General features: G+C 49.2%; 1 protein-coding gene across 1 annotated transcript in view; it reads left to right on the top strand.

The window, feature by feature from the left end:
* Positions 1 to 27092, top strand: part of AGBL1 (ATP/GTP binding protein like 1) — a 235866-nt gene that overhangs the window by 32058 nt on the left and 176716 nt on the right. Inside the window, exons 6-9 of the mRNA XM_036355828.1 lie at positions 15698 to 15735; positions 23632 to 23840; positions 26208 to 26373; positions 27005 to 27072. Of these exons, the coding sequence (XP_036211721.1) occupies positions 15698 to 15735; positions 23632 to 23840; positions 26208 to 26373; positions 27005 to 27072 (481 nt within the window). The remainder of the gene's footprint in view (positions 1 to 15697; positions 15736 to 23631; positions 23841 to 26207; positions 26374 to 27004; positions 27073 to 27092) is intronic.

Genomic DNA, 27092 nt, shown 5'->3' on the forward strand with positions numbered 1-27092 from the left:
GTCACTGGCAGCTCTCGACACTGGCATTTCCTGAGTGAAATACAATCATATCTCAGAAAAGAGCACAAAACCCAAGTCCTAGCCGGCGTGGCTCAGTGGATAGAGCGTCGGCCTGTGGACCCAAGGGTCCCGGGTTCGATTCCGGTCAAGGGCACGTACCTCGGTTGCAGGCTCCTCCCCAGCCCGGGCCCTGTTCAGGGCGTGTATAGGAGGCAACCAATCGATGAGTTTCTCTCACATCGATATTTCTCTCTGTCTTTCCCTCTCTCTAAAATTCAATGAAAAAATATCATTGGGTGAGGATTAACAAGAAAACAAAAACACCCAAAAAAACAAATTCCTCATCAAATGTATTGAGAAGTACTGGGTGAAACGAAGGGTGGACGATTTCTTTACCGTGAGAATTCTCAGAGCCTTCGTCAGGCCCACACACATTCAGAATATCCGAGATGGGTACGTGGTATGCCCCGTTCTGACACTGGTTTGGCCGGGGGACTGCTTGTGCCTGGAGACTGTCTTTTGTTGGGAGTCATTGTTCTCTGTACCTCCTTGCAGATCCCTCCCCTCTAACGTGCAAATGTCTTGCAAAGTGAGTTTCCATGAAATTCTAGCAAGTCCTGGTCATTGAGAAAGAACAAAACTTCAGTCACAAACTCGGTCACAGCACCAACCAGCAGTGGACTTCCGTGACTTTTATTTCCATCTGTGTCCATGTGGATGCGTACGATTTGCATATGTCTGGTTTTTAAAAATTTCATGCATTTATTTAGTTTTATTGCTTTCAGAGAGAGGAAGGGAGAAGGGAGAGAGAGATAGAAGCATCCATGATGAGAGAGAATCATGGACCGGCTGCCTCCTGCAGCCCCCTAGTGGGGATGGAGCCCACCACCTGGGCATGTGCCCCGACCGGGAATCGAACCGTGACCTCCTGGTTCACAGATTGATGCTCAACCAGTGAGCCATGCTGGCCGGGCAGCACCTATATTTTATGATTCCGTTCATGTGAGATCCTGGAGCTGGCAAAGTCAGTTTACAGTGAGAGAGAACGGCTCAGCGGTGGCCTACAGCTGGGGAGCCATATGACAAATGAAAACCAAACCTCCATGGCACGGAGACTTCTCACGGCCCAATACCCTGGAACCGGCGCGGCTGTGACCTTCCTCCTGTGCCCGGCCCCGTGCTGAGCTCTCAGCAGGCGTCCTCTCCTTTGAGTTTCTACCCTGTGGGAGCAGCAGGTGCCGTGACTGTCCCCACATTTCCCGGGAATGAAGAAACGGGAGCGGAAAGAGGTGAAGTTACGCGCTGGGATTTAAGCAGAAAGCGCTGGGGTTTTAAACCCCGTCTGAGACGCGAGCCTTCGCTCGTATACCACCGCCGGGGTGCCTTTCGCAGCCCGTTTCCAGCATTCTATTTCTAAACCACCATATGGGAGACAGTCAGACGCTGTTAAGTTTGTTTGAATTCGGGGTACCGTCTACATGGCTCGTACTCATGGAACGATGTGCTTAAGGGTGGGGGAGTCTTTCTGCTCAATCGAATGGCTGTTTCCTCTCAGAGGGTAAATCAATGTGTGCCCTCTGCCTTTTTTTAAAAAAAATCTTTATCGTTGTAAGTATTACATATGTCCCCTTATCCCTCTCCCGCCATTGACCCCTTAGAGCCCGTCCTTTCCCTTCCCCCCCGCCCCCCGCCACCTCAGGCCTTCACCACACTATTGTCTGTGTCCCCAGGTTATGCACATGTGCATACAAGTTCTCTGGTTGATCTCTTCCACCCACCCACCGCCACCTTCCCTCTGAGATTCCTCAGTCTGTTCCATGCATCTACGTCCCTGGATCTGTTTTGATCATCACTTTATTTTGTTCATTAGACTCCACACAGGAGTGAGGTCATGTGAGACTTGTCTTTCTCTGACTGGCTTATTTCGCTCAGCGTGATGCTCTCCAGGTCCCTCCATGTGTCTCAAAGGATAAGAGTTCCTTCCTTGCCCTCTGCCTTTGAATTTCCTTGTTTTCAACCCCAAGATAAGAACCGAGGTGTTGAAACCAGAAGACTTGTATGATAGCCCTCTCGCTAGGTGGTCCTCAGAGTATGACTAGCAAGTCCTCACTCCTAGGTTGGTTGCAGGCACTAAGAAATAAGGTGTAAGCCTGGCCATTGCGGCTCAGTGATTGAGCATCAACCTAGGAACCAGGAGGTCACGGTTTGATTCCTGGTCAGGGCACAGGCCCGGGTTGCAGGCTCGATCCCCAGTGTGGGGCGTGCAGGAGGCAGCCGATCCATGATTCTCTCTCATCATGGATGTTTCTTTCTCTCCCTCCCTCTCCCTTCCTTCCTCTCTGAAATCAATACAAATATATTTTTTTTAAAAAAGAAAGACGGTGTGAGGATGTTGTAAGCGTTGATGTGCGTAAAATACCGTTTATTTATTCGTACAAATTCCGTTGGCTCCTTGGCCGACTGCTTCCAACAGAGCCGGTGGGGAATGTGGAGATGGGACGTTTGGCTGGGCCTCACCTTCTCCCATGGACTCATCTCCTGAGGGTCATTAAGATGCACCCAGGGAGTTCTCCGGGGCTCCCCTTGGGTGCCAGGACCTGTGGGTGGGAAGGGGATGAAGTACCATGTCAGGGGACGCGAATAGCCCCCCTGAGTCCCATCCTCCCAGCGCCGGTGGCCAGGGGAGAGCTATTCTGGGACGCTTCGTGGGAACAGATGCCCAGTGGTGTGTCACTGTTTCCTCCCTGCCCTGGAGATTAAGCCTGCTCTACTTCCCTAATCAGACCTAAAATTAGCCGCGCAGCTGTCCGCCGACGAAGCCCTGTGTCCACATGCTACTCAGGGCGAGATTTATGACAGAGGCCCACACCACGCACATGCACCTTCCAGGGAGAAGGGGCACGCGGAGCAATGTCACTGGGTGAACCCTGCGTGGCCGTGAGCCAGCCCTCGCTCCCAGGGGAGGCGGGTGGCCCAGGCCTCCCTCACACCCCAGACACCCACCGAGCTGGCACGGTGGCGTTGCTCTCAGATATTCGTGTTGGCTTGCACCGGCTTCCGCATGATCATCCCCTTTGACTACCGCCCTTCCTTGACTTCAAGGCAATCAAGAACGGGTCCCTGTCTTCATTTCCATCCTTATTGACTTCCTCCTCTCCTCCTCCTCCTCTTCCTCCTCCTCCTCTTCTTCTTCTTCGTCTTCTTCTTCTTCTCCCTCCTCCCCTTCTCCTCCTCCTCCTCCTCCTCCTCCTCCTCCTCCTCCGCCTTCTTCTTTTTTAAATATACTTTTATTGATTTCAGAGAGAAAGGGAGGGGGAGAGAGAGAGAAACATCAATGAGAGAGACTCATGAATCGGCTGCCTCCTGCACGCCCCCCATTGGGGATCGAGCCCACAACCTGGGCATGTGCCCTGATCAGGAATTGAACCTCCCGGTTCATAGGTCGACGCTCAACCACGGAGCCACGCCAGCCGGGCACTCAGGCCGGGATTTATGCTGTTGTGACTCAGGGGTTCCGGGGGCCTGGGTTGCCACGGGGCCATGAAGTTGGAGTCCGTGAGCTCCACCCACGGGGTCGGAACCACCTTGGCAGCAGGAGGAGGTGGACGGGTTGGGTCTCAGGTATCAGCAAGTCCTTCAGCTTGGTCTCCTGTTGTCTGTCCCAACAGATCAGAACAGTGTTAGGTGACCTCCTCCTTGCACAGTCCGGGGCCAGGCAGCGCTGGCGCCTGAGCTTTGCCCACGTGCAGCTGTTCATGAGCGACAAGCAATGTCCCGCGCCCGCTCTCCCTCCCCTCCAAATCCTGACGCTCTCCCCAGGACGGGCCTTCGGGGCTTGCTCCGACCATCCCACCCTCCCTGCTCCCTGTTCTGCTCCTAGTCACTGAGAGATGAACAGAGACCCTCAACCAAAGCGAATGGGTTCCCTGCCATCACGGGCGATGGGAGGACTCAGCTGCGTTGCCACGGAGACAAAGACGCCCATGTTTTCTCAACGCAGCGACCAAATGTCTCCCTGGGTGTTCATGTTCCCGGCTCACCCCCGTGCTCGGCGCTGTGACTCCACTCCTCTCTGTTCAGTGTAATGGGACTCCGTGGGCTCCGGGGCCCGGGCTCACGCCGGGGGGTTCAGATTCCACGCGCCCCGGATCCCTTGGATGCAAATGCCTTGGAGCAGGAACAAAACCATTCCGGCCCAGCCTCCCAAGTGCTGATGTCGGGAGAGTGCAGCGCACGGGCTCAGCTTACTGACAGTGATGAGTGCGTTCGCCACCTGACTCCACGCTTGCGGCCAGCGGTGGAATGAATAGTTTCCTACATGTATTAAACCTTGGCCAGGAGGCCTGGCTGGCTTCAGTCCCATTCATCTGCCTGGGAAGCCAGCGATCTCTCCCGGATGAGAGCCAGGCCGAGAGAACTTGAGTCATAGGGTCTGAAGTTGGCAGTTCACGCGGGGATCGGGTGGTCCAGATTCTTCATCCGAAGAGGAGGTCACTGAGGCCCAGAGAGGTCAAACCGAGCCAGAGCCTGTCCTCATTTCAACACGCTGTTTGTGTCCAGCCGGCGTGGCTCAGTGATTGAGCATCGACCCACAAACCAGGAGGTCACGGTTCGATTCCCGCTCAGGGCACATGCCCGGGTTATGCGCTTGATCCCCAGTAGGGGGCGCGCAGGAGGCAGCCGGTCCATGATTCTCTCTCATCATGGATGTTTCTATCTCCACCTCTCCCCTTCCTTCTTCCTTCCTCTCTCGCTAAAATCATAAAAACAACACACACACACACACACACACACACACACACACACACAATAAATAAAGGGGGACCTTCCAGGCAGAGGCAGAAACAAATATAAAACAAAGAGGGCATGAAACATGGCGGCGATTCCATGGCTGGCGTGCATGCAGAGGAGCAAGGGCAGGAGGCCCCACAGGCGGGTCTGGAACATTCTACCTTCGCAGACAACAAAGGAACAGGAAGGTATGATTCCCGAATAGGACACAGGGAAAATGATGCACTCATAAAAATATTCAATTTGCCCACAGTCAGAGGAACACAATTTAGATCAAGACGCCAGTTTCGCAAATCAGACTTGCAAAGATTTTGAAAAATGGAGATATTTATTGTTGGTGAGGATTCAATAAAATGTGCACTCACATACGCTGCTGAGATTGTAGATGGATAAATCCTTCATGAAAACAATGAGATGATGTACATCAAGATTTTTTTTTTTTTAAAAAAACTTCTCGTTCCTTAACCCAATTTTGCCACTTCTTGGAATCTGTCTAAAAGAATCGTTGAGAAAAGGTGGATGAAGATTTATGCACAAAAATATTCCAATCGTAGTTTTATTTATAATTGGAAATGTTATAACCGGGGAAAAAATTCGATAACAGGGAGTGTAGAGCAAAAGTGATATATCTATACATTATACTAGTAATATTATGTCGCAAGACACAAAAATAGATTAGGGATGATGCTTGCCAGGGGTAATAGCTTACGATAAAATAGTGAATAGAAAAAAGTAAGGTTCAAAATTCAGTGTGATCTCAACTATATAAAAATATACACACAACTTCTGTTTAGAACGGAGGTCAGATTTATCTTCCCACCTGAAGAAAATTTTTTGAGCTACAGGTAAAAATAACAAAGCATTCAGCTGCTGTGGCTCAGTGGTTGAGCATCGACCTATGAACCAGGAGGTCACGGATTGATTCCCGGTCAGGGCACATGCCTGGGTTGCAGGCTTGATCCCCAGTAGAGGGCATGCAGGAGGCAGCCGATAAATGATTCTCTCTCATCGTTGATCTTTCTCTCTCTCTCTCCTTCTCCCTGTCCCTCCCTCTCTGAAATCAATAAAAACATTTTTTTTAAAAAAAGCAAGACCTGGAAGGATGAATCTGTTTCCAAGAAATGTAACTGCTTCCCAGAATTGAGCTTCAGAATATTTATAGGAAGACAAATCTACTGAGCATTCAACAAGGTCGAAAGTCACGCTATCTAAGAACCCAGTACAAAATGGTCAGGCAGGCAGAGAAACAGGAAAATGCTGCCCATCGCGAGGAGATAAATCACTGAATTGGGAACAACGCAGAACTGGAGCAGATGTTACAGTGATCAGGCAAGAATATGAAAAAATCCTAACTATATTCCGTATGGTCAACGCTTAAGAAATAGAAGGTATTAAAAAGGACCCAAATTGGACGTCGGCGGTGTAAAGGCAATGGATTGGATGAAGGCAAATTAGCTGTGGCAGAAGAAAAGATAGGTCAGCTCAAAGACACAGCAACGGAAAGTTTCCAAAATGAAGCACAGAGAGAAAAAGGAAATTAAGGAAAAAGAGAGAGAAAGGGAGGGGGAGAAAAAAAAGGCAGAAGAAGAGCAGCAGTGAATCATGGGACAAATTCAAGCCGCCTGATAATATTTAAGTAATCGGGGTTCCTGGTGAGAAGAGAGAGGTGGGGACAGAAAACAGAGATGAAGAAATACTGGCTTCAATATCCTAAATATGATGCAAATTGTAAAGGCAGTGATCCAAGGAGCCCAATAAACCACAAGACTCATGAAGACTGTGACTCTAAGACAAATCATCATCCCATTGCCCAAAACCAGGGGTAAAGAACCACATCTTAACAGCAGCCAGGCGCCCTGGCCCAGTGGTTCAGTTGGTTGGAGCGTCATCCCTTACGCCCAAAGGTTGTGGGTTCGATTCCCAGTCGGGGCACATACCTGGGTTGCAGGTTTGATCCCTGGTGGGGCACATGCCCTGGTTTTGGACTCAATCCCCAGTAGGGGGCGTGCAGGAGGCAGCCGATCCTTGATTCTTTCTCATCATTGATGTTTTTTTTTCTCTCTCTCTCCCTCACCCTTCCTCTCTCTGAAATCTATAAAAACATATTTTTTAAAAAGTATGGGATTCCAGGTTAGGTACCTGATAACAGAGCCGCAAAATAAAGTAAGGCTGATAGAACCGAGGGGCGCGGGAGATACCCCCAGATTGTGGCTGAAGATTTTAATAATCCCCTCTCAATAATTGATAGAGTAAGTAGAGAGAAGCCGCAGAATCTACGTTCTCTTCAAGTGCGCATGAAATATTCACAGAGGCAGACAATATCATAGGCCATGAATCCGGTTAAAGTAAATTTATAAGCATTAAGGTGACGTAAAGTATGTTCTCTGACTACAACGAAATTAAATTAGAGGTTGATAAAAGACGGATCTCGCGGAGATCCCCCACATTTTGGAAGTGAAGGAACGCACTTCCAGAGATACCATGCATTGAGGACGAAATCAAAAGAGAAAATAGAAGACAATTTGGGACGAATGAAAATGAAACACAACGTATTAAAACCTCTGGGGTGCCACAGACTTGGGGGGAAGTTTATAACCTATAGTTGTAAACTAGATGTTAGAAGGAAGGTGGGAAGATAGCTAATGAATGATCTCAAATTTCATCTTGGAAAAAAGATCAAAACCCAAAGTAGCCCTAGACAGTTTGGCTCAGTGAATAGAACGTCGGCTTGGGAACTGAAGGGCCCTAGGTTCGATTCCGGTCAAGGGCACGTGACCAGATGGCGGGCTCTATCCCCAGTTGGGGGGGCGTGCAGGAGGCAGTCAATCAATAGTTCTCTCTCATTATTAATGTTTCTAGCTCTCTCTCCCTTTCCCTTCCTCTCTGAAATCAGTAAAAAAATATATATTTTTAAAAAACTCACCAAAGTGAAAGGAAGGAAGGAAGGAAGAAAAATTAGAATAGTAATCAGTGAAACACTGAAAGAAAAACAATGGAGAAAAATTAGTTTAATCAAAAGCTGATTCTTTGAGATCAATAAAATTGATAAAATCCTTATCCAGGCTGATTAGGAAAAATGACACACATTATCAGGATGAGAAATGAGAGAGAGAGCATTGCTACAAGCGCCACAGATATGAAAAGGATAATAAGAGAATATTACAAACAACTTCATGCCAATAAGTTTGACAACTTAGATGAAGTGGGGAAAAATTTCTTGACAGACATAAATGACCAAAGCTCATTCAAGAATAAATTGATAATCAGAATGGCCCTACATGTATTAATCGAATGCATAGTGGAAATCGTCCCCACAAAGAAAAGTCCAGGTTCCGATGGCTTCCGTGGTGATTTGGACCAAACATTTAAAGAATAAATACTAGTTGCCCGGCCGGCATGGCTCAATGGTTGAGCGTCAACCTATGAACCAGAAGGTCACGGTCTGATTCCCGGTAGGGGGCGTGCAGGAGGCAGCCGATCCATGATTCTCTCTCATGGTTGATATTCTATCTCTCTCTCCCTCTCCCTTCCTCTCCGAACTCAATAAAAATATATATTTTTTAAAAAAGAATAACTATTAACAAGTCCATACGAAGTGTTTCAGAAAACGAAAGAAGAGGAAATACTAACTTCTTACCCTGATAACAGACTTGACAAAAAAGTGAAAACGACCAGCTAACATCTCTTACGGAGATGCGAATATCTTCAGCCCAATTTTAGAAAATTCATATCAAGACCAATTGGGCCCTAACTGGTTTGGCTCAGTGGATAGAGCGTCGGCCTGCGGACTCAAGGGTCCCAGGTTCGATTCCGGTCAAGGGCATGTACTTTGGTTGTGGGCACATCCCCAGTAGGGAGTGTGCAGGAGGCAGCTGATCGATGTTTCTCTCTCATCGATGTTTCTAACTCTCTATCCCTCTCCCTTCCTCTCTGTAAAAAAACAACAAAATATATTTTAAAAAAAAAGAAAAAAAAAGACCAATTGGGACTTATCGCAGGAACGCAAGATTAGGTTAACATGCAGAAATCATTGCATATAATTTATTATATATATAAAAAACTAAAACAAAAAACAAACACCTCAACATATGGGTTACCTCAGTAGACACAGGAAAAGCTTTTGACAAAAATTCAGCATCATTTCCTGATAAAATTCAACAAATGAGGGCTAGAGACCTCCTCCATAGATCACCCCCGTGAAAACCATCAGGTGACATCACACTTCATGCTGACAGGCAGAATGCCCGCTCCTGCTACCTCTGTTCAAGCTTGTCTTGGAGACGGTAGTCAGGGCAAACAGGCAAGAAGACAGGAGAAAGCCAGACTTTATTTGCAGCTGATGTGATTGTCTATGGAGACGTTCTGATGGAGTCCACACACAGACAAGAGCTGCAAGAACTAGGCATTCATTGTATTTACCAAAGTCCCAGGATGCAAAATCGATAGACGAAAATAAGCTTTATTTCTACGTCGGGCCACAAACCATCCAAAAATACGTTTTTCAAAATACAATTTATAATGGCGTCGACAGTTCGGAAATAGGGATAAATCTGACCAAATATGCAAAAGATCTGTATATGCACATACCTCAAACTACAAAACATTGCTGAAATGTATTTATGAAGACCTGAATAAGTAGAGAGAGAGAGCTCGTAGCTCAGAAGATGTGATATTGTTAAGATTTCAGTTTTCCTTAAATTGATTTATCTATTGAATGCATTTTCCAGTCAAAGTTGTGGGGATCTTTTATTTTTTTGGTAGAAATCGACAGATTGATTCTAAAATTCATACGGAAATGCAAAAGACCTAGACTAGCAAATGCAGTTTTTTGGAGGGAAAAAGAAATTGGAGGACTAACAATACCATATTTCAAGATTTATGATAAAGCTACAGTAATCAAGACAGTGTGATATTGATGTCAAGACTGACAAATAGATTAATAAAAGAGAAGAGACAGGTGAGAAATAAACTCACCCATGTAGGGACAATGGATTATTGGCACAGGCAAATTCCATGGAGAAAAAAATAGTCTGTTCAAGATATGGCCATTGAAAAACTGGATATCCCAAGATTAATTTCAGCTTCTACTTCACACCATTAACAAAGATGACCATAAAATGGACGATAGATTTACACATGCAATCTACAGCGAAGAGGGAGTCTGGTGCCCGGACAGCGTGGCTCAGTGAGTTGAGCATTGACCTATGAACCAGGAGGTCACAGATTGGCTCCCGGTCAGGGCACACTGCCTGGTTGTGGGCTTGATCCCCAGTTGGCTATTAATATGGGTAAATTTTGAGATGGGTGGTAATGGGATATTCTCATTCCTGTCTCCCAGTTTGGCTATTTTAATACTCCTACACTACTTTTGAAAGGTTAAAACAATTTTACACTCTGTGAATGGCGGTAGATTGCTTTTCCTTTGTTAGTTTTTGTTGTTGTTAATCCTCACCCGAGGATATTTCTCCATTGGTTCTTAGAGAGTGGAAGGATGGGGAAGAGACAGAGAGAGAGGCAGAAACATCGATGTGAGAGAGACACATTGATGGGTTGCCTCCCGCACGTGCCCCGACCAGGGTCAGGGATCCAGCCTGCAAACGAGGCACGTGCCCTTGACCGGAACCAAACCCAGGACCCTTCAGTTCGAGGGCTAATGCTCTCATCCACTGAGCCACACCGGCCAGGGCAGCAGTAGTCCTTTAATTACCCTAGAATCTTTATCGGAGGCACCCCTTTCGATACGTTGACGTGATAGATGGAGACTTTGAGTCCGAAAGAGGGGTTTCCCGAAATGTGCACAAGCAGCAGGTGGAAGCTGAAGTGAGATTCCGTTCTCCTGTGAGACTGTCCAAGTCCGTTTCCCCACACCACGCTGCCATACGATGGCCTTTCTCCGCTCAATAGCTAAAAGCAGCAACGATTCAACGACTCGAATAAATAAATAAAACATGTGCTTGGATGGTTTTACTCGAGCCAGGGGAGGGCTCGGGAATGGAGAGAGGCAGCCCCCGGCCGCCGTGTTCCTCGAGGCCCCGGGTGATCTGTCTCTGGAAATGGCCCACCCTAAGCACAGTCATCACCATCACACCTAACACAGTCCCATTTCATGGGGCAGGTTCCCGCCAGACGACTCCCTCCCCAGATGCCTTACGGAGTTACCAATAGGCCCTCCAATTACAGGGCGCCATTATGAAGTGCAATAATGCAGCGGCAGAGTTATAATCGTAAAGGCTAGGAGGGAGCGTGGGCAACGGGCAGGCGACAGCAAGGGGGGAGAGCGGTGTTTCGGAAACAAGATGAAGAATCTGCAAGGCAGGGAAAGGAGAAGGCAGTTCCAGATGGCCACAGCCCACTCACCCTGAGCACAGGTGCAGCCCACCGCCCTCTGTTGGTAGCCGCGGGTATGACAGCTTCCAATGGCCTCACCCACACACTGGCATCCATTTCTTTTTCTTTTTTTAAAAAAATATATTTTAATGATTTTTTTTACAGAGCGGAAAGGAGAGGGATAGAGAGTTAGAGACATCGATGAGAGAGAAACATTGATCAGCTGCCTCCTGCACACCTCCTACTAGGTGTGTGCCCGCAACCAAGGTACATGTCCTTGACCGGAATCGAACCTGGGACCCTTGAGTCCACAGGCCGACGCTCTATCCACTGAGCCAAACCAGTTAGGGCTATTTCTTTTTTTATTCTCTCTCTCCTCTCTCTCTCTCTCTCTCTCTCTCTCTCCCTCTCTCTCTCTCGTATATACACACATATATACAAATACATATACAAATATACAGTATATTTGTACTAATTTCAGAGAGGAAGGGAGATGGAGAGAGAGATAGAAACATCAATGATGAGAGAGAATCATGGATGGGCTGCCTCCTGCATGCCCCACACTGGGGATGGAGCCCAGAACCCCGGGCATGTGCCCTGACCGAGAATCAAACCGTGACCTCCTGGTTTATAGGTCGACGCTCAACCACTGAGCCACACCAGCCGGGCTGGCATCCATCTCTTAAGATATTAAGGTATAGTGTTATCATGAGATGACTGTATAGTTATAGAGGAACACAAAGAAAATAAGCTTTTTAAGAAATTCAATTTATTATCTTCTTTTCCCCCCCGGTGTTTGGAGAATCCAAATGTTGCCTTCCTGAATTGTGTTTGATGGGGATACATGCTCGCCCACGTAGTATTTAATGAATATTCATTCTGATGAGAGTTGCTGGCAAAGGCTGGAATGAGTTCATCGGATAGTGAGTTGTTGGGTGGATAAGATTTTGTTTTTCATCATGGCCCCCACTCCGTCAAAATAAGGCGAGAAAGAAAAAAGCCCGCAGGGCCCCAAGCAATAGACGTATATAAAGAACGCTGTCTGTGTTTCTGTAATTTGTCACTTAGGCCTTTCTGCCGAACCTGATACAAATACACTGCCTTTGACATATTCCCTTCCACGTGTAGACGTTATTTTACGATGGGAATAAATTTATTCTTTATTATAGTCACTAAGCATGAGTGATTCACTTCCCCGCTTGATCTACGAGCGTCTTTAAATGTCACTTTCACTGACGGCTTCATTCTTCCATCCCACGTACCCGAGGCTGGGTGCTGAGCCGGCTTTGGGGCTGGGTGGTGATTGGAAGTAGATATGGTTTCTGTCCTGGTGGTTTTATAAAAATATATATATATTTTTTTAATGATTTCAGGGTGGAAGGGAGGGGGAGATAGAAACATCAATGATGAGAAAAAAAATAAGAAACATCAATGATGAGAGAGAATCATTGACAGGCTGCCTCCTGCACACCCCACACTGGGGTTCCAGCCCACTGCCCTGGCATGTGCCCTGACTGGGAATCCAACCCGTGACCCCCTGGTTCCTAGCTCGAAGCTCAACCACTGAGCCATGCTGGCTGGGCTAACTTCCCATTCTTTAGGGCCGTGGTCGGCAAACTGCGGCTCGCGAGCCACATGCGGCTCTTTGGCCCCTTGAGTGTGGCTCTTCCTAAGCCTTAGGAGAACCCTAATTAAGTCAATAACAATGTACCTACCTATATAGTTCAAGTTTAAAAAATTTGGCTCTCCAAAGAAATTTCAGCCGTTGTACTGTTGGTATTTGGCTCTGTTGACTAATGAGTTTGCCGACCACTGCTTAGGGGACCAAGCTCATTGTTCTTTCGTGCATGATGCGAGTTATGGAAATTGTGAGGTTACTCAACAGCTAACTTATTTCGTTTTCTTCTCCAAGTGATGAATTCAGCACACCTGTCTAATGAATGCAGAGGCGGAAGGTTTGGCCACATAAAAGATTATCGCCTCCCTAGGAAATGTTGACCAGGAAATGTCTAATGTTGACCAGGAAAATTATTTCTCATCATTTGTGTTATTTAATTCTAATTTTAAGCCCTGCCAGCATAGCTCAGTGGGTGAGCATCCACCTATGAACCAGGAGGTCATAGGTTCGATTCCCCGTCAAGGGCACATGCCTGGGTTGCAAGCTCCATCCCCAGTAGGGGGCTTGCGGGAGGCAGCCGATCCATGATTCTCTCTCATCATTGATGTTTTTTTTTCTCTCTCTCCCTCTCCCTTCCTCTCTGAAATCAATAAAAATATAACTAAAAAACCCCAAAAAGATTCTAATTTTGTTTATCAACAAACACTCTATTAAATGTAGGAAGCCCACCCCCGCAAAGTCATCTGACCTTTAAACCATCTAATCCTATCAGTGGGGCTGTTAAAATAAACCTGGTGATTCCAGCATCCTTGGGAGTTTGCAGAACAGCTCTCTTGGCAAGAGCCAGGACGTGGTCGTGTTTATCACGGAGCAGAGATGACCTCCCCGGGGGCCTGGCTTCGCTTCCCGAGGAGGGATTATTCTGTAAAACCCGTTTCCCATGCAAATGCCGTTCGTCTCCCTTTGTGGACTCGGTGGCCGGAAGGTCCGGACGCAGGGTTTCCGGAGGCTTGTCAAACCATTTCGTTTTTCACGTCTTTATTTTTAAAAGCCTCCCCGGGGCTTGGATTTACTTTAGGCGACGGCATGCATAAGCAAAGGAGAACCGGTGTCATTACATGGATGGATCGGAAACTTAAGTTTCTTTTTTTTTTTAATGAACTCTCTCTCTCGATTTCAAAATATTATAAGAAAGACTATCTTTCCCAGGTCCACTTGGACTTTAGCACCTCATTTATGTCACTGATGGTGTATTATTATTATTATTTTTTTGACAAGAGTGATTTAAAAATTACCCATATTTCAGACCCGGGAAGCTGAGATCATTTTCTTGCTTTGATGTTTAAAGGTGGTTTTTTTTTTGTTTTTTTTTTATAGCACATTTTAGCTCCATTATATTATTTTCCTAGAGTAATAGCCACCAATTTTCTCATTAACTCCCATATGGTGTTGCCTCACGGAATCATGGATTCTTTAAATTAGGGGGGAAAAAAATAGTCTTCTTAATCAAACTTTTATATTAAAAGTGCATGGCACATAATAATGGTATAATATGTACAATGATACTACTATAAATAATGAAAAGCAGATTAAAATATATTCTCAATTATGCAGAGCGCGTATGAATACTTACACATGATTAAAACATGCATATCTAATATTACCATCTCGATCTACTTGGCTGGCATCATTTTAATAAGACATTGGCGTAGCCAATTAATAAGACAAAGTCTTAATAGGACTTTGAACTGCTGTGGACTTGTCTATGGGTCAACACATATCTCACCTGTGAGATATTGGGGGGCTAGGACATTTTTCAAATCGTCTCTCTTCTTCATCTTTGCATCTCTAAGTAGAGGAAAGTTTTATTTTTTAAAAAATATTTTTATTAATTTTAGAGAGAAGAAGGGAGAGGGAGAGAGAATTAGAAACATCCATGATGAGAGAGAATCATGGATCGGCTGCCTCCTGCACGCCCCACACTGGGGATCAAGCCCACAACCCGGGCATGTGCCCTGACTGGGAGTGGAACCATGACCTCCTGGTTCTTCGGTCGATGCTCAACCACTGAGCCACACCGGCTGGACTCATCCAGCCTCTTTGACCTGCTCTGCAGTCTTCAGAATCTGGGGTGGGGGTTGGGGGAGCGGGCAGACAGAAAGGTCCTTGAAACACAGACCAGAGGCATTTGTAGTCTACACGCCTGTCGTTGCTGCAGAGACTGCGAAAATAGTTTGGAAGGAAAACCACCCCATAACCATCTTCCACCCTAAGGAACCAGCCTCGCTTCCCAACCTGTGGGTGTTTCGGAAACAGTGGAGTGTGTCCTGGGGCCAGCCGTGTTTCCAAAAGTTGCCCAGCTGGCGTGGCTCAGGGGTTGAGCATCGACCTATGAACCAGGAGGTCAGGGTTCGATTCCCAGTCAGGGCACATGCCCGGGTTTTGGGCTCGATCCCCAGTGGGGGGCGTGCAGGAGGCTGCTGATCAGTGATTTTCTCTCATCATGGATGTTTCTCTCTCTCTCTCTCTCTCTCTCTCTCTCTCTCTCTCTCTCTCTCTCCCTCTCTGAAACCAATAACAAAAATTCACTTAGAAGAAAAAAGTGCTCACGGCACTCCCTCTGCCTGGGGCCCCCCTCCCGCCCTCATCCTTCAGTCCCCTGGACTCCGGGATAAATGGAGAGTCCTGGTGGGGAAGGAGCCGCAGGAAAGGGAGGTTCTCTGTGTGGGGGCCTCGGTGGAAGGGGGGAGGCAAGAGGGGGAGGGGACTCCTGCAACCCGTCTGTGAGATGGACGGGCCACTCCGTGCCATCTCTGCGTTTTCGCCTCTGCGGTGGCCGGCGGTAGCACGGCAGGATGCCCGTCCCCTGGTTCACCGCGAGGCCGGTAGGAGGCAGCCACGCCTGTGGGCTGTGGGATTCCGTGGTCACTGACGTCTCCCCCTTTCTCTCTCTCTCCCCAGGGCAGCCGTGGAGGTCCTGGCGGCCTTGCTGAAATCCAGTAAGCACCTCCCCTGAAAGGGGGCTCTCCCTCTCCCCCTTCGAGTTCAGGGCAAGGTGCCCTTCTGTCTGTGTGTTGGCTCGTTTCCCTCCTAGAGGGCAACAGGGCCATTCCTGGGGGTCTTTGGGGTGCGATGGAGAATGTTAGGGCCCTTCCAAGCTCACGGCTGCGGAGAGAGAGCTGACCTCCCTCCCCCGGGGCGTGCCTGTATGTAATGCCAGTAAGGCGGTTGGTTCTAAAGGGAGGGCATTGTCTGTGGGGACCTGCAGATTTCTTAGCTGCCCGTGAGGACTGTTGGAACAAACTCCAGTCCCAGTGGGATTGTCCTGGAGAAGAAGAGGTTCTGACAGTGGGGGAGAAGCAGGATTCTTTTATTATTATTATTGTTATATTTTTACTAGAGGCCTGGTGCACGAAATTCGTGTACTCGGGGAGACGAGGTTCCCTCAGCCCAGCCTGCGCCCACTCTCCGCAGGCCTAAGCCATCACTAGGACATCCTTAGTGCTGCTGCGGAGGCGGGAGAGGCTCCCACCACCTCCGCTGTGCTCGCCAGCCATGATCCCGGCTTCTGGCTGAGCGGTGCTCCCCCCTGTGGGAGCACACTGACCACCAGGGGCCAGCTCCTGCATTGAGCGTCTGCCCCCTGGTGGTCAGTGAGCGTCATAGCGACTGGTCGTTCTGCCGTTTGGTCGATTTGCATATTAGCCTTTTATTAGATAGGATTGGTTTCCGAGAGGGAGAGAGAGAGAGAGAGAAACATCAGTGATGAGAGAGAACACGTGATCGGCTGCCTCCCAAAGGTCTGCTACTGGGGATGGAGCCCGCAACAGGGACATGTGCCCCGACGGGGAATCGAACCGAGACCTCCTGGTTCATAGGTTGTCGCTCAACCAGGGAGCCATGCCGGTGGCCAGGCATAAGCAGGATTCTTGTGTTTGGTTCCCAACCCGGGTGTGTATTCTTGGGCAGGTGGGGCGGGGCATCAGGAATTGCTCAGACAGTGTAGATGCCGATAACAAATCGATAGGAAGGGGTTGGGTCTGTTCTCAGTTACTCGAGTTCACCTCAAAGAGTAGCTCGGGGTCGTGGTGGCGTCTGGATAATTTGAGGATCGTTTTTCTCGCCGGGGGGCCGCGTCTAATTGTGCTGGGAGCCGGCTTCACATGTGCGGTGTGATAGACGGCACCGTGCGCTTGGGAGCGAAGCCGCCTCGCGGAGCGGTTTTATCTCCCCCTCCTCACCTCTTCATCTATTTTAATTTGGCAGCTTGGAAACCAGCTGCTGCGATTGTAATATTTGTTTCTCTGTAGGGAGCTCAGGGCCTGTGGGTAAGAAGTGAACTTTAATAAAACTTATAAATAAATAAAAATACAAGCACCTCCCCCCTCCCCCAAAACATACATCTCTGTCAGCTCTGAGCCCAGAGAAAGCCACGCAACACACAGCGCTTCTGTAACTGGACAGTCCGTGGGTTCCGGCTGCCTGTCACTCCTTGAGCCCATTCAGCAGAGACAGGGTGGAATCCTACATGAGTGTTGGTTCCAGTCCTGTCGGCAGCGTGGGGGAGCAGCAGGGCACCCACAAACATCTGCTCTGCCCCCACCATAGGCCAGCTGCTGGTAGTGGGTGCAAGGACAAAGGTTACATGGGAAGTCGGCGAAAGGGTGATGCCAAATGGGCAGCTTACAGGTGAGCGGGCTGGAGAATTGCAAAGGCCTGTGGGTGTGCAATGGCTGGGGGTCTGCAAAGGCCTGTGGGTGTGCAAAGGCTGGGAGTCTGCAAAGGCCTGTGGGTGTGCAAAGGCTGGGGGTTTGGAAAGGCCTGTGGGTGTGCAAAGGCTGGGGGTCTGCAAAGGCCTGTGGGTGTGCAAAGGCTGGGGGTTTGCAAAGGCCTATGGGTGTGCAGAGGCTGGGGGTCTTCAAAGGGCCTGTGCTTTGAGGGGTCTGGAAAAAAAGGGAAAATCCCTTTGACATTCCAAGGGATTTTAGAGGCAAAGAGGTAAGGTTAAGGTAAAGATGGACCTTTGCCAGGAAAGATACCGGCCTGGGACGTGGCTACCCACCATACACTGCTCTCAGTTACAGTTTTAATTTCAGACCGTCCTCCGTGGTGACTTTAGGTCTGTGAGTTTGCAAAGGCCGCCGCCCAGGCCTCCCCCGAGCTTGTCAGGTTGGCGCGTGGGTCTTTCCGTCCACGGCAGTTTTAGAGGCGCCTGGAAGTTTGCAGAAGTTGGGGTGTGTGTGTGTGGGTGGGGAGGGGGGTGTGCTGGGAATAGGAAAGTAGGTTAGTCAAGGAAGGGAGACAGGAGAGCGGGGGGAGACAGCGATGCAAGAGAGCTAATGGGAAGCTTGGCAGGCAGACGAGACACGGTCGACTTTGTGCAAATGCGGAATCGCAGGCTCCATCCATCACGGGGTGGGGCGGACGTGACAGTGCAGTGTCTGCTGTTTATTGGGCTCCTCGGATGTCAGCCACGGCACCGGCATCCGGTCTGTGACGGAGGCTTGGTGACCACCCCATTTTACAGGTGAGAGGACTGAGGTTTGGGTGGCTGAGGCCGTGCACCCAGCCTGTGGGCCTCAGAGTTTACCCGCCAGGCTCTGGGGCCTGAGCCCTGTGTGTGCCAGGAGGAGATGAACGAGGGTTAGGATTTTGTTTTGTTTGTTTGCTTTTTAGCTTAAAGAAGATAAGACCCAAAGCTGAGAGGAAGCTAAATAAATACTTTCTAAGTATTAGAAGGATTTGGGGGGCCGGAGCATCTGTCATTTAGTTTTTTCGTTCTCTCTCTCTTTTTTTTTTTTACACAGAGGAAGGGAAAGGGATAGAGAGTCAGAAACATCAATGAGAGAGAAACATCAATCAGCTGCCTCCTGCACACCCCCTACTGGGGATGTGCCCACAACCAAGGTACATGCCCTTGACCGGAATCGAACCCGGGACCCTTCAGTCCTCAGGCCGACACTCTATCCACTGAGCCAAACCAGTTAGGGCTCGTTCTCTATATTTAAAATATATTTGTATTGATTTCAAAGAGGAAGGGAGAGAGAGAGATGGAAACATCAGTGATGAGAGAGAATCATGGATCGGCTGCCTCCTGCACGCCCCCTACTGGGGATGGAGCCTGCAACCCGGGCATGTGCCCCGACCGGAATCGAACCGTGACCTCCTGGTTCATAGGTCGATGCTCAACCACTGAGCTACACTGGCCGGGCTGTCATTTAGTTCTTTAGAAAAGAGCGTCCACCCCATATAAACGTCTGAATGGGACCAGGAGGAGGCGCCCCATCGCCAGGTGGCTGTGCCAGGGCCCAGTCTCTGCCATGAGGCTTAGCAGCAGCAGATGAGGTTGGCGATGATGGAATGGATGGAGAGAAAGGGAACGGGGGCGGGAAGAATCATAGATCCTATATTACCAGCCCCGCTCAACTTGGAACATGACTTTTTCCCCCTTGGCTTTAAAGTTCTGACTTCCCCACCAAATATTTTTCTTTGGTCTTTTGCGTAAGTACATCAAGTATTTTTTAAAATATGTTTTTATTGATGTCAGAGAGGAAGGGAAAGGGTAAGAGAGAGAAAGAAACATCAGTGATGAGAGAGAACCATGGATCGGCTGCCTCCTGCACGCCCCCTACTGGGGATGGAGCCCGCAACCCGGGCAAGTGCCCTGACCGGGAATGAAACCATGACCTCCTGGTTCATAGGTGGACGCTCAACCACTGAGCCACGCCGGCCGGGCCATAAAATATTTTTAAAAGTGTAAGCTAAAAGAATACCACCATCCCCCCTGCTTCCCCTCTGTGGGACCCCGTGGTTGGGTGGGCTGACTGGCACAGGCCTTGCAGTTCCTCTCGCTGCCAGGTGGTGGCGCTGTTCTTTTAGTTATCTGGGCCACGCGAGTCCAATATTTATTGGAGGCGAGTCATTTGTTTATCAGGAGGTTATTTTAATCTAATTTTGCCCGCATTTGCCATTCCACACTATCTGCGCTTCCCAGCGTGAGCAGCTAGCCTGTCTTGAAGGAAATTAGCAGAGGACGGTCTCAGAGGCATTGGCTCAGCCATTATTTAAGGGAGTGGGGAGGCGGCGGGTGCCTGGAGCCGGGGGCTGGAGGAGCCTCTGGAATTGGTTGTGCTCCCGGGGAGGTTAGCAGGATTAGAAAGGACTTGGGGAGGCTTCCAGCAGCAGCTTTTTTTTGGGGGGGGGGGGCTGCCTCAGGTAAACAGCCCCAAGTCTTGCACTTACCTTTCCCCAACTCCCTCGCACCTTTCGGATAACCTGCATCTTCCTGACCTTCACGGCCAAGGTCAAAGGCAGCACGGACACGCCCGTCTGCCTTCCCACTGTCCACAGGCATCCTCCTCCCCTTCCATAATATGTCTCATGAACTGTTTCCTGGAGGAAGCGGGCAGGAGGGTGGGGAGTGGGAGAGAAAATGTCTGTGTGTTAGGGCACCTTCGGTGACCATGGAGCGTGATGTTTAATTATAGACCATGGCCCAGCGGGCGGGGCTCAGTGGTTGAGCGTCCACCTACGAACCAGAAGGTCATGGCTCGATCCCCGGTCAGGGCATATGCCCAGTTTGCAGGCTCGATCCCCAGTAGGGGGCGTGCAGGAGGCAGCCGATCCATGATTCTCTCTCATCACTGATGATTCTATCTCTCTCTTCCTCCCTGAAAAAAAGAAAAAGACGGGCAGGTCCATCTTCTAGGCGGTTTGGAAGACGTGTTTGTCTTTCACTATGAGGCCCTGATGAGGAGTTTGTGAAATGTGACTCAGAAAAAAGGATGCAACGTGTATTCATCCTGGAGCCGCACTCCGGTAACTCTGCAGTCCCTTGGGACTCAGATGCCTCATGAAACAGGACCTGATTAGACGAGGACGGTCAGCTTCCAGTGGGGGTTAGAGGGGCTGGCAGGGTGGCCAGGGCATTCAGAGACCCCCAGGCAGAGACGTGGACACAGAACTTGGCCACGTAAAACATTGCCATAGCCCTGCCGGTGTTGCTCAGTTCGTTTGCCCGTTGTCTCGTGTGCCGAAGGCTTGCCGGTTCGATTCCCAGTCAGGGCCCGTGCCCGGGTTGCAGGCTCCATCCCTAGTGGGAGGCCTGCAGGAGGCAGCCGACCCACATTTCACTTTCACGTGATGTTTGTTTCTCTCTCTCTCCCTCTCTCTTCCTCTCTCGCTAACCATCCATTTAAAAAATCTTTTAGCCGGAACCGGTTTGGCTCAGTGGATAGAGCGTCAGCCTGCGGACTGAAAGGTCCCAGGTTCGATTCCGGTCAAGGGCATGTACCTTGGTTGCGGGCACATCCCCAGTAGGGGGTGTGCAGGAGGCAGCTGATGGATGTTTCCCTCTCATTGATGTTTCTAACTCTCCATCTTTCTCCCTTCCTCTCTGTACAATACCAATAAAATATATTTTTAAAAAATCTTTTTTAAAAAATTGCTACAAGATTGCAGCAACCCTGGTTCTTACACCCAAGCTGCGTGCTGTCGTGGTCACCAGCACCAGCTCGCCCAGCTCTATCTGCAAGTCTGGGCTGCGGTGTTGCTTTGACAACAGTGTGCCTGTGCTGGGGGAGGCCCGGGGTCACGTATGGAGGTGGCGTGTGTTGGCTAACAGCTCAGACCTCTCGCAGAGTCTCTGGAAGGCTAAGACACGGTGGAGACCCGTGTTTGCACAGCGGTCACCATGCGGACGCCCGAGAGACCGAGGATCCCTACTGTGGCCACACCGGGCACAGTCCTTCATACTGTGCAGGGAAACCGATGTCTTCCAACGTTAACCAGCAAGACTGACACAGGCATCCAAGCCGGCGAGACTCAGTGGTTGAGCGTCGATCTATGAACCAGGAGGTCACAGTTCCATTCCGGGCCAGGGCACGTGCCTGGGTTGCGGGCTCGATCCCCAGTGTGGGACCTGCAGGAGGCAGCCGATCCATGATTCTCTCTCATCATTGATGTTTCTAACTCTCTCTCTCCCTCTGCCTTCCTCTCTGTCATCAATTTAAAAAATACATTAAAAAAATATTAAGAAATAGTATCCCCCCCCCCCCGCCCCATTAGAACATTTTAGCAAGAAGCCATTTACGTAAGCAAACCAAAGTATCGCTGGTCTGTTTTGAGGAGGGTTGGGGGACCTGCCCTAGCCCACCCCCAATCTTCCAGCTCACCCCAAACAGTGTCGGGAACCTCCCATTTTCCCTGGCTCTTTGGCCTCCCGCAGAGAAGCCGTGTGCTCCTCCCTAATTTTCTAGAGTCTTCCACGTTGCTGACCCCAGTGGCCCTCATTTCATCCACCCTTTGCCTCTTCTCTATTTATATTCGCTCTCCCTCCTTGCGATGCAGGTCCTCTTGTCAGGTTTCAGATAAGTATGGGCTTAGCAAAACTCCCCAAGCTATTCTCAGAGAAAGATCGACTGATGTGAGGTGATGGGGAGGTGGGGGGTGGGACGGCCATTTCCGATGTTAGTAAACATGACCGCTTACTGCGGATTAACAGGGAATCATGAATAAAGTCACTGGGATTTGATAAGGGTTTTGTTTGTTTTTTTCCTCTCAGATACTTAAAGATTTTTTTCCCCCCATCGTCCCCCTCATCCTTCCAAAAAGTCTGAAGGTCGTTAGGATAGAACGTACCCTTACACAGATAAAAACAAAAGTCCTTCATCTCCCACGTGGCACCTCCAGGCACTGTTTTAGCCTATCTGGCATCTTCTCAGCGGGCGAGTCTTCCCTTTAATACAGTGGTTCTCACCCTTCTGGCCCTTTAAATACAGTTCCTCATGTTGTGACCCAACCATAACATTATTTTCGTTGCTATTTCATCACTGTTATGTTGCTACTGTGATGAATCGTCATGTAAATATCTCATATGAAGGATGGTCTTAGGCGACCCCTGTGAAAGGGTCCTTCGACCGCCAAAGGGGTCGCGGCCCACAGGTTGAGAACCACTGGTTTAATACCTCCCACTTAATCTTCCGTTTTCTTTTAAATGTCAGCTACTGGGCAGGCTGGACCTCATGTAGGCGGTAAAGAGCTCAGAGCGCATTGTGGCTGGGACTGGCCCAGGAGAGAGAGGTTTCTGATGCAGCAGAATAATTCATTCAAGGAGGAATGAAGGCGATGGAAACCTTCCCCCAACAGACCAGGAGTGAATAAAGCTCATCTCTCTCAGGGCAGGGTCCTGGCTGAATGAAATCTTGAAAAGCATAAAAAAAAAATTAAAAAGGAAAACCAACTGAAGAAATGGGTCAAAAATCTCAGAGGGGCGTCGTCAGGCCTGACCATTTAGAATTTGACAAACAAGCAGAATAAAGAGAGAGGGGGAGGGGGAGGGAGGGAGGGAGAGAGAGAGAGAGAGAGAGAGAGAGAGAGAGAGAGAGAGAGAGATTCATTAATATGAGAAAACCCTTCTGGAATAAAGCACTGAATTTTCAGGTTATGTCTTCACTCCTGTGCACTTATGTGGTCTGAGGGAAGGGTCTGGAGTTTGAGCTTTAATTCATGCGTATCTGATTACAGCTCAGGGCGTCTTTCCTAAACACTCGGCTAGAAGCATGTATTCTCTCTCTCTCTCTCTCTCTCTCTCTCTCTCTCTCTTTTAATTTAGAGAGAGAGAGAGGTGTTGTTGCACTTACTCATACATTCATTGGCTGATCCTTGTATGTGCGCTGACCGGGGATTGAACCCATAACCTTGGTGTATCAGGATGATGCTTTAACTCACTGAGCCACCTGGCCAGGGCTTGGTGATGCACATTCATCGCTCGATTCGGTGGCACTGGCCAGTGTTCTCCACTGGACAGTTATGACCATTCCCTTTGTCATTAACAAGTGTCTCCGGTGCCCCCAGGGGAGCCCGTGACCGACATCGCCTTTTCCCGTTGGTTTCAGAGTCTAACAGCCGCAGGGCGGTGAACAGGGGCTACGTCGCCAGCTTGCTCCGGCTGCATCAGGACTGGCACAGCCACGACACGGCCAACAGCTACCTGCCGATCCGCCGGGCACTTCTACTCTGCCTCAAGCACATTGCCACCCTCCAGTCTGGCAGGGAGGCCTTCCTGGCAGCGCAGGGCATGGAGATCCTCTTCAGTAGCACACAGGTAACCAGCGCAGGAGTCCCCTCTGCGTCAGAGATAGTTATGATGCTGATGGTGGTGATGGTGGTGATGGTGGTTATGATGCTGATGGTGATGATGGTGATGGTGGTTATGATGCTGATGGTGATGATGATGGTGATGGTGGTTATGGTGGTGATGGTGGTTATGATGGTGATGGTGGTTATGATGCTGATGGTGATGATGATGGTGATGGTGGTTATGATGCTGATGGTGATGATGATGGTGATGGTGGTTATGATGCTGATGGTGATGATGATGGTGATGGTGGTTATGATGATGATGGTGATGGTGGTTATGATGCTGATGGTGATGGTGATGCTGATGGTGATGATGATGGTGATGGTGGTTATGGTGGTGATGGTGGTTATGATGGTGATGGTGGTTATGATGCTGATGGTGATGATGATGGTGATGGTGGTTATGATGCTGGTGGTGATGATGATGGTGATGGTGGTTATGATGCTGATGGTGATGATGGTGATGGTGGTTATGATGCTGATGGTGATGATGATGGTGATGGTGGTTATGGTGGTGATGGTGGTTATGATGGTGATGGTGGTTATGATGCTGATGGTGATGATGATGGTGATGGTGGTTATGATGCTGATGGTGATGATGATGGTGATGGTGGTTATGATGCTGATGGTGATGATGATGGTGATGGTGGTTATGATGATGATGGTGATGGTGGTTATGATGCTGATGGTGATGGTGATGCTGATGGTGATGATGATGGTGATGGTGGTTATGGTGGTGATGGTGGTTATGATGGTGATGGTGGTTATGATGCTGATGGTGATGATGATGGTGATGGTGGTTATGATGCTGGTGGTGATGATGATGGTGATGGTGGTTATGATGCTGATGGTGATGATGGTGATGGTGGTTATGATGCTGATGGTGATGATGATGGTGATGGTGGTTATGGTGGTGATGGTGGTTATGATGGTGATGGTGGTTATGATGCTGATGGTGATGATGATGGTGATGGTGGTTATGATGCTGATGGTGATGATGATGGTGATGGTGGTTATGATGCTGATGGTGATGATGATGGTGATGGTGGTTATGGTGGTGATGGTGGTTATGATGCTGATGGTGGTTATGATGCTGATGGTGATGATGATGGTGATGGTGGTTATGGTGGTGATGGTGGTTATGATGGTGATGGTGGTTATGATGCTGATGGTGATGATGATGGTGATGGTGGTTATGATGCTGGTGGTGATGATGATGGTGATGGTGGTTATGATGCTGATGGTGATGATGATGGTGATGGTGGTTATGATGATGATGGTGATGGTGGTTATGATGCTGATGGTGATGGTGATGGTGATGGTGGTTATGATGCTGATGGTGATGATGGTGATGGTGGTTATGATGCTGATGGTGATGATGGTGATGGTGGTTATGGTGGTGATGGTGGTTATGATGGTGATGGTGGTTATGATGCTGATGGTGATGATGATGGTGATGGTGGTTATGATACTGATGGTGATGATGATGGTGATGGTGGTTATGGTGGTGATGGTGGTTATGATGGTGATGGTGGTTATGATGCTGATGGTGATGATGATGGTGATGGTGGTTATGGTGGTGATGGTGGTTATGATGGTGATGGTGGTTATGATGCTGATGGTGATGATGATGGTGATGGTGGTTATGATGCTGATGGTGATGATGATGGTGATGGTGGTGATGGTGGTTATGATGCTGATGGTGGTTATGATGCTGATGGTGATGATGATGGTGATGGTGGTTATGATGCTGATGGTGATGATGATGGTGATGGTGGTTATGGTGGTGATGATGGTGATGATGATGCTGATGGTGGTGGTAGTTATGATGATGATGGTGATGGTGGTGATGATGGTGATGGTGATGGTGATGATGATGGTGATGGTGGTGGTAGTTATGATGATGGTGGTGATGGTGGTGATGATGGTGATGGTGATGGTGGTGGTAGTTATGATGATGATGGTGATGGTGGTGATGATGGTGATGGTGATGGTGGTGATGATGATGGTGAAACTTTGTGGCCCATGCGCAGAAGTCGGTATTTTGTGGAAGAGCCTGTATTTTATGGAAGAGCCACACTCAAGGGGCCAAAGAACCACATGTGGCTCACGAGCTGCGGTTTGCGGAGCCGTGGTTTGCCGACCAGTGCCCTAGACTAAAGCCGCGTCCGTGCCAGACACGATTCTGCCCCGTGGTGTTCGCAGCAGATGTCTTGCGCTGAGCGTGTTTACTGCCCGTGCTGCCTACCTGTCACTCATGACCTGGAGTCCTGTTGCGGCAAAGGGACTCCACAGACACTGGCGAAAATGACGCGATCTTCCCTTTGTGCAGAGCTCCCTGGAGGACAGGAGCCTGGAACCCGTCACGTCCGTCGCTCTTCAGATCCTGAGGCAGTGCTACCCCAAGAGCCCTCTTCCCTTGATCACGGCCAGCAGTGCCTACGTCTTCCCCGCCCCCGGGCACCTCCCGTCAGAACCCCCACGCCTTCTCGCTGAAGGTAAAGTAAGTGGGTGTCTGTGAGCTTTACAGCGAGTTTTTATTTATTTTTTAAAGATATTTGTATCTATCTATCTATCTCATCCATGATGAGAGAGAATCATGGATCGGCTGCCTCCTGCACGCCCCCTACTGGGATCAAGCCCGCAACCCGGGCATGTGCACTGACCCTGAATCGAACTGTGACCTCCTGGTTCAGAGGTTGACGCTCAACCACTGAGCCACGCTGGCCGGGCTGGAATCGATACTTTTCCACTGGCTGTGTCTATGGACTTGTGTTTCAAAGAAGCTCCTTCATATCAAAATTAGGGAGTCTGCAACACATTTTGCATGGAGGTGACCTCTAACCTTTGGCAGGGAGTTGCATACATTCTTCTGAGTTGGGTGGGGGAAGCCAGAATGGTATGCCGGTGTCATTTTATCCTGCAAAATGAGTGCAGAATAAAATGAGTGGGACAGCAGTGTAGACACTGACACTGCTAAAGGTCTCACAGGCCTTGAGTGAGCCCTGGGGTGCGTGGGGGTCGCGTGCCCTCCATCGTGAGCTCCTGATTCATCAGGGGAAGACATGCTGATCCAAACCCGAGACAAAGGGCGAGCCTCACCCACTTCCCCTCCCTTTCCCCACCCAGAGGACTTCGAAGATGATGGTGACGAAGAAGAGGACAGAGACTCCGATTCTGAAGATGCGAAAGAGGAAGTAGGTACACCAGCCCTTGC

This window comes from Myotis myotis, unplaced genomic scaffold, assembly GCF_014108235.1.
Source record: "Myotis myotis isolate mMyoMyo1 unplaced genomic scaffold, mMyoMyo1.p scaffold_m19_p_23, whole genome shotgun sequence".
Taxonomy (NCBI): Eukaryota; Metazoa; Chordata; class Mammalia; order Chiroptera; family Vespertilionidae; genus Myotis; species Myotis myotis.